Raw genomic sequence first — 7,609 nt, forward strand, 5'->3', positions numbered from 1 at the left:
GGGAAGCGCTTTCTAAGCAGAATAACTGATTGAAGGAGAAGCAATATAGAACTCTGTGAGAAGGGATGTAGATCTTTACTTCCCTCCCACCCTTTAATAAGGGGAAACTTGTTCATTGTGCTAGGATAAAATGCTGAATATCCCAGGAGAAAGAAGATCAGCCAGGGATAGTTTCTTAAATATTAAATTTCTCCATGGTTAATACTCAACTGATTGTTCCTATTCTCAGTCATGTGGGACCTATTTTGTGCTTGAAGATCCACATGCTGATATGCAAAAGTCTGTTGTGCCAGGGCAGTCACATCCTGTTGAAAATTCCTGACATCTTAGAGAGGTCATTGAAAATCTGATGTTTTGAGAAGAGGAACAGGAATATTGAGAAGCATACTGCATGCAGAAGAATTCATTCCTCTTGCTTTGCATGACCACAAGAGCAGAAGATGCTCCTCAGAACTTCCCAGCAACAGAGATTGGTCCTGTGGGGTTGTTTGTTAGGATTTTTTCTTTCCCTTTCTGGGTTTTTTTATAAGGTGGAGCCCCAATTGAGGAGTGGAAGTTTTTTAAGGTCAGGAATGAGATCCACACCCAGCTTGTAGTTAGTTTGGTGAATTTGTAGGGAGTATTCAGTGTGGGATGTTTTAGGAATTCTCAGGAGAGCATATGATCAGAGCTTGGCCTCTCTCTATTCTTTGCCTGTTAAACTTGTATCTTGGTGAGCTGTCACAGGCTGTAACCAGTTCCATTGTCTCCACGTGCACTGGGGTGATTGTGCCTTGTCGTGGGAGTGGAAGCTCAGAAATAGGCCAGTGACATAAAGCCTGGCTGCAGCAGAGATGGAAATATCCCTGCAGCATCCAGGCCTAGTCCTGGTGTGCTAACTGAGGTTCTCTGATTAGTTCCCTTATCCCTGCTGCACTCTCCTTCATACAGTCCTGTATTTAGGACTGTATGGTCTGAATGCTGGTGGTGTTTTCAAACTGATTTATGGAGACATTTACTGTGGGAAACTGTGTATACTGACTTGTACTTCGACTCTGGCTACTGGGACTTAATGTCACACTGCTTACACAAAGAGGAACTTAATGCTGCCAGTCCAGTGCTCTGTGTTCATGCACTTGTGTCATAAAACTTCATTCTGGCCTTAAATCTTTGGGGGCTTCAGAAAGACATAGCTGACAGCATCTCTGCATGGGGTTCAAAAGGGATCCTTGCATCTATACAAGGGTTTAACTGCACAGAGAAGTACCATAAGAATTCCTGCCAAGATCAACACTTTCTCCCTCTGAAGGAGGCAGTTGAGATGTGCATCTTAAATGGACAGCTATGATCTGTTTTAGGACTACTGGACTGCAGTGTGCTTGCAGACCTTCTCATTTCCTGCACTAGTAGGAATCATCCAGAAAGACAGACCTTAATTTTTATGTTTAGCAACCTAAATATGTGCCTCTCCCCACTTCCTACTCCCAAATATATCCTTTCAGGAGTGTGTTTCTGGAAGTTGATCCCAGACACCCAGATATGGTGGAGAAGTGGCTACAGGCACACCCCAACTTACTACTTGTTCTCCGTGCCATTCACAAGGACTTCTGTGGCAAGTAAGTCTTTTTTTTCACCTCCTATTTTTTCTTCTGGTATAGCTCTGTCACCTTTGTAGATTATATCCTAGTGTTTTGCCAATTATTAGGCCTAGCATAAAGGACACAGCCAGCATAAAGATGAAACAATAACCAAATTGTATTTGATACAAAAGAGTCAGTACATGGGTGAGTGCTGGGGGTACAAACAAGTCAGACTATACATAATTGACATCAATCCCACTGACCCCAACAGCAACACCGCACAACCAGCAACGGGTGGAATAAATGGTGAAATGCAGTTTCCCATAGAAGGGATGGGAGACAACCGAGTCAACAAGCCAAACACATAAGACCAAGGAAGCCACATACTGAATCTCTACACAGCCCATGTTTACAAAGGCCAGACCTGACTGGAGCCCAGTCCCAGGGAGGCGGGAGGTCCTTCCCCAACAGGGAACTCTGCACAGGGCACCCACCTCACAGACAGACACTGCCCCTCCTGCAATGGTCCCAGCTTTATCCCTCAGTGGGACACCTGACCTTTGTTACTGACTGCGGGACCCCTGGGGCTCCTTTACCCAATGGCTCTGTCTGCCAGGCCGGCTGCACCCTGGAGGGAAGCCTAAAGGTAAACTCACCCCCCTTTGGGAAGGGCTGTGGGAATCACCCACATGTCAACCTTAACTTGGGGCTTGGGGTTGAAACCCCAGCATTTCACCTAGCACCCTGATGTATTGAGTGAACTCAGCCAGAGAAAGTCCATAGCTGAAGCCAATCTTTACTAAAATAGGGACTCCCTTCAAGTATCTCAATCTTCTCATCTCCTGAGATAGCCTGGCAATGTTTTTGAGTCAGAAATCTTGATGCAGGTAAGCATTTCTGATGGGCTACTAGCTCTGGTGAGACTGTTGCCATTGGAAAATTGCAGCTTTTGTAGGATGGAGAGAAGCATGTTCTCCCTAGCAAGACTTAAAGCTCTGGTCATGCTTTTTCCCACAGGCCTAGGTTTCTGCACATCCAGAAACAAAGCAGATGACAACTATACCAGAAATCACTCTTCTTGCAGTATGCTTTTCACTGGTGAGCCCTGATGAACAGCTTGTTGAAAACTCTGCGTGGCAAAAGGAATCTCCAGTTTGTTCCCCAATGCACTGAAGTCTCCCTGCAGTGGCAGCCCCCCTCGTTTTCTGATATAGACTTCATCCAGAGATGCAGAAGTTCAGCAGAGCATGTAGAAGTATTTCACCTTCCTCGAGGAACTGCATGCAATTTTTTAGTTTGCTCTGCTGAAGTGACTCGTTAATCTCAGGACCCAATATGGAAGAGTTCACAGCTCCAGATATTTAAATAAAAATATGACTGTCAGATCAACCATTTGACCTAGAAAAAAAATGACTTTTTATTTTGGCCTTGAGATAAATTTATATTGAATATGAACAGATTGGATGATAGGTCCAAACCCTCGCTTACATTGGCATATGGACTTGCAGGTATAATGGGACTAGCTTGCACATTTCAAATTCAGTTCTGTTCCAGGTTTCTGATGCTCTGGAGTAATCTCCAACAGCAAAACAAACTTTGTTTCCCAGTTCTGCTGAGGGACCTGTTATTGAAGGATCAGTGCACATGTTACACTATCTCCATCTCCAGCACCTGACACTTGGTGGATGCTGCCAGAAACAACTGAAACATTGTAATAAAGATCGTGCTTCAGATCTGTGTCCTTGGCAAGAACTGCTGTGCAATTACATTTTCAAATATGCTAGCAGACCTGAATAAACACCTGGCACCCGGACATTGCTTCTGAGAGTAATAATAACGCCTAACTTTGATGTAAGGCATTTAAATGCAGGACTTTACCAAGAAGGCCAGAATTGCTACTCCAGTTTTGCAGATGGAGAAGTTAAATAATGGGAGGTGAAATGACTTGTACGCAATTTGACAAGCAGCTAAGCTTGGAGTAGGACCCAGTCTCTTGACAGCAGTGGGAATAGCTGAGGTCTGTTTCTTTGGGAAGGATGACTCAGAGTAGGGCTGCCTCAGACAACACTGAGAGAAGTCCCTGGAATGGACAGTCAACATCATGACTTTATAAATAACAGCAGGATTAAATTCAAGCTGCTGCTTATTGTTGCTGCAGTTTCCAGTGTCCCAAATTTCCTTCCTGACCATAGCTAGCCAGGGAACAAAGAAAAGAGAGCAAATGAAAGGATCCTGTCTACCAGTCTGAATGAAGGAGTTGCTGGGCCAGTGGAGGTGAGCACTCCATAGGGGTGGAGACAGTGACTTTTGCAGTCTGTGAGTGCCAGGGAGGTGCTGTCAGGCTCCCTGTCCGGGCTGAACTGGGAGTGCATAACCAGAAGCATTAGGTAGGAGATGCATCAGCAAACGGCGTCTATTTGGAAGGCTGCAGCAGATTCAGAGGGCATTACATGAGCACTAACACATCTAGTCCCTTTCCCTTCTACCTCTCCTACACTCACACTCCCACTTTTTCGTTCGCTCTTTAACTCTTGAACATGAATCCTGCTTTTCCAGAGATATCTGAGCTCTCGATGTACCAATGCTCAGGTCTCCAGTTGGATCCTTTCCCTACCCTCTGGGCTTTTAGACCTTTGTTCACAGATGAACCTTTCACACCACTGTACCACTCACACTGCATTTATCCTTCCCACCACTCCACACACCCCAGTAGTTTGCCACATCCCATATGCTCTTTACATGAAGTTATGAGCCTTCCTGGACTGCAGTACCTGCCATGGTGGGTAGAGGGAATCTAGGGAAGGAGAGAACTAAAAAAGTTCAGTTAAAGTGCACTTGATCCTAGGTTTGGAAATAAAGTTCCAGCATAGCAGTTTTGCCTGCTAGAGCCACAAGTACAAATTGTAGTCAAAGACATTTGTTTATGTTTTTTTTAATAGTAGTTTAGGGTCTCTTTTTAAGTTCAGTTTGTCAGACTTTGTTTAAAAATTAAATTTAAAGAAATGAGTTCACAGATTTCATCTGGATGTTAGCAGTGTTTATGTATGAAACAGAGCAACATGCACAGTTTACTTCTGCGGGGTACTTTAAAAGCTGGATAGTTTACTGGTTTGTGAGAGTGTTAAACGGCATCGTATTGCATTCCTCAAGGGGTAGGCTGATTCCCTGTGGCAGGCTGGAGTTAGATGTCCCTCTGAGAACACCGGTGGCTGGGCTGCAGAAAGCAGTGTGCCTTTTCTTAGAAGTGTCAATCAGTCACTTGTCTGAGCAGGACATTTTCTCAGCAAGACAGACTCTTGGTCTAATCCAGTAGGATGAGTGTTAAATTCCTATATTTATAGCTAAAGCAATAATAAAAATGCTTGCATTTCTGTGGATTTGCATTGCTTAGTGGTTATATGTCTCAGAAAATCACATGATGCTGCTGACCTTCTCATAAAGACAAGAATAGAGAAAAATTGTTCTTCCTCCCAAGAGGCTGGATTGATTTGTCAGACTCACATCTGAGGGAATGTGCTAGTGTAGTACAATGTGTTCTTCAGTGCTTTATGCATATTGGCCCACGCTCATTTTGGTATGGAAGTATTGCAAAGCTTTTTGGAAGATGATGGTCTTAAGGAGCCACAGGCACTGTCAGTGCCCTTGCTAAAGCACTGAACTATGTCTGTGTTGCCTGTGAGCAGGAGGCTCGGCTGACGCCAGCAATATGCTGTGCACGTGAGCTCTCTGCAGAGGCATAGCTACTCCCTGAAGCCATGGAAGGCTGACGCTTCAGTTGGCATTTTACATAATCCAGTAGCTGACATACATTTAATTTTCTGGGAATTTACTTGGGTCTTTGGAAGTGTGTCAAAACAGTGATTTGTTTCCTGAAGTGAAGAGAGGGGCTTTGTTGCTTCAGAACCCTAAAGAGTGTGGTTGTGTGTGCGCTCAGGTCTGGTTTTTGGAGAGTTACCAGGTGTGAAGTATCTACTGGAGTAACGCTGGCCTTCCCTGAGGAGGAGTTGGTAAGAGCTCGGTCTTTGGCAGAGCCCTGCAGATGGTGCTGTGGTCCCAGTTTAGCTATGTCTGTGCTGGAGAGCCGTCCTGCCGCACGCTCCCGGCTCTGTGGGGAGCAGGGCAAGGTGCAGGCCCCCACCGGGAGAATTCAACACAGAGCTTCACTGTAGGTGCAGCTCCAAAGCGGGGCTTTAAACCTCTATTCCTGTGCCAGGAAACGGAGCTTTGGCGTGGGGCTCGTGTAGGAAGCTGGAAGGGTACCACACAGCTTGTGATACAGGACAGGGCTTGTACCTCATGCTGTTAGTAGAAGGCCTGAAGCTCCATAGCACTGCATTAATCCATAGTTTTGGACAATGTCTACTATGCTGGAGGACAGAGATGGAGCACCATTCTTAGTCTGGTGTAATTTCCGTGTAAGTGCCCTGAAGTGCATGTAACAATGGTGTTACCAGTCTCCCACCCAAGATGTGGGGTGAAAGGGACTTTCTTGGGGACCTTAGAGAGTCACAGAAATGTGATTATCCTCACAGCACTCTCAGCTGAGCCTGTGGTCTTGTAGGGACAAGACTTCTTTCCAGGTGAGGCAGTGACAGACAGAGAGTGACTCCACTAGGGTGACACAGGAGATTTCTGGGGACCCAGGTGACTAAATATGTGTAGATTACTGACCAGCACTCAATTCCTTGATGCAGGGCCATAGATCAGAATGGGTTGGAAGAGAGATTTACAATCATCTAGCCCAATTTCCCTGTCCAAGTAAGAATCAGCTTGGCTTACATCATTCCTGACAAATGTTTGCCCAGCCTCATCTAAAAGGCTTCCAAAGCTGATAAGGATCTTTGCGTGCAATCTGTTCTGGTGCTTTGTTGTTCTATCTGCTAGAAAGTTATCCTTTGTATGTAGTCTTCCTTGCTGCCATTAAAGCTGAGTACTACTTCTCTTATCCTGAGGTGGAGAACAGCTGACTCCCTCCTTAGAGCAGCTTCCATGTGGTGATCTGCTCCCATGTTTCCTCAGAGTCTTCATTCCTCAGAGAAAGAACATCAACATTGTGTTGTTTCTGTGGGCTGCTTGCACATCCTTCCCTCCCTGGGTGTGAGATGTAAGGGGATAGCAGGTGTGCTGAAGGGTAGCGTGCTTCAGATGTGTTGCAGGTGATACTTGTGGCTATGGTGATTGGAATAACAGAACTGCTACAGCTCAGCTTATTACAGGGGAGGAGTCATTTCCCAAGCAGTGAAGACCAAGCCAAAACTTGCATTAACATTTTGTTTGTCTGGGCAAGTTTTCAAAAGCTGTATTTAAATTTTAATAAACTATTATTTCTACTCCAGGTTGCATCCAGAAGGACAAATACCCAGTGAGAGAAGGCTTCTCTCTCACAGTCAAGGAGATGGTGAGATACCAAGAGAGACTTTAGCCAGTTTCCAGCCTATTTCCTTTTCAGTAGATGTTTCAAATGTCAGAAGTTTCAGATGTTCCTCCCTGTGGAGGGTCATGTCACAGTCCTCCCCTGTTTCTTTTGCTGGGCAGCTGCTTGCAAATCTCAGCATGGTCCATCCAGTCCCCAGTGAACACAGGAGGCTGTTTACATGCTACTGTCCTGCAGCCCTGGGATCATGGCCAAAGCATGCTCTGCATTCAGCTGTTGCGATTGGGACAGGTCTCAGAAGTTACTGTAGCCTTGAGGATGTTCTAAAATGTGTCCTAGTTGCAGAATCAGACTTGTACCCAGCTTCCTCCTGCCTTGCAGTCACCTCTTTGGTTGTACCAGATGTGCTTAGGCTGACATGCCCAGGGTTCAGAATCTGCATCTGAACTGTTCCCAAGATTTGCTCTCTAGCCTGGAGAAGTCTTGTAAGTGCCTGCAAGCAAGAAGGTGGTGTCTTGCAGGATGCTGACCTATATCATCTCTCTGCCCCTGGACTCTTTGGTCTGACCTGTCACTGCCACAGTGGGTCTGGCAGAACAGCCTTTCGAGGGTAGAATAAAAGTAAAAATTCTTTGCTAAATTGCCTGCTCATATTACTTTGGGTTTTTGATCCCCT

General features: G+C 45.5%; 1 protein-coding gene across 3 annotated transcripts in view; it reads left to right on the forward strand.

Moving 5' to 3' along the window:
- HEMK1 (HemK methyltransferase family member 1) overlaps window positions 1-3,290 on the forward strand; it is a 33,822-nt gene extending 30,532 nt beyond the window's left edge. For all 3 annotated transcript variants that reach the window (XM_026857493.1, XM_026857495.1, XM_026857494.1), the window contains exons 10-11: window positions 1,482-1,595; window positions 2,577-3,290. In XM_026857493.1, coding sequence (XP_026713294.1) covers window positions 1,482-1,595; window positions 2,577-2,613 — 151 coding nt within the window. In that variant the 3' untranslated portion in view covers window positions 2,614-3,290. The remainder of the gene's footprint in view (window positions 1-1,481; window positions 1,596-2,576) is intronic.
- Window positions 3,291-7,609: the final 4,319 nt, after the last annotated feature.

Source organism: Athene cunicularia, assembly GCF_003259725.1.
Source record: "Athene cunicularia isolate RWA chromosome 12 unlocalized genomic scaffold, athCun1 chr12_part1, whole genome shotgun sequence".
Lineage (NCBI taxonomy): Eukaryota > Metazoa > Chordata > Aves > Strigiformes > Strigidae > Athene > Athene cunicularia.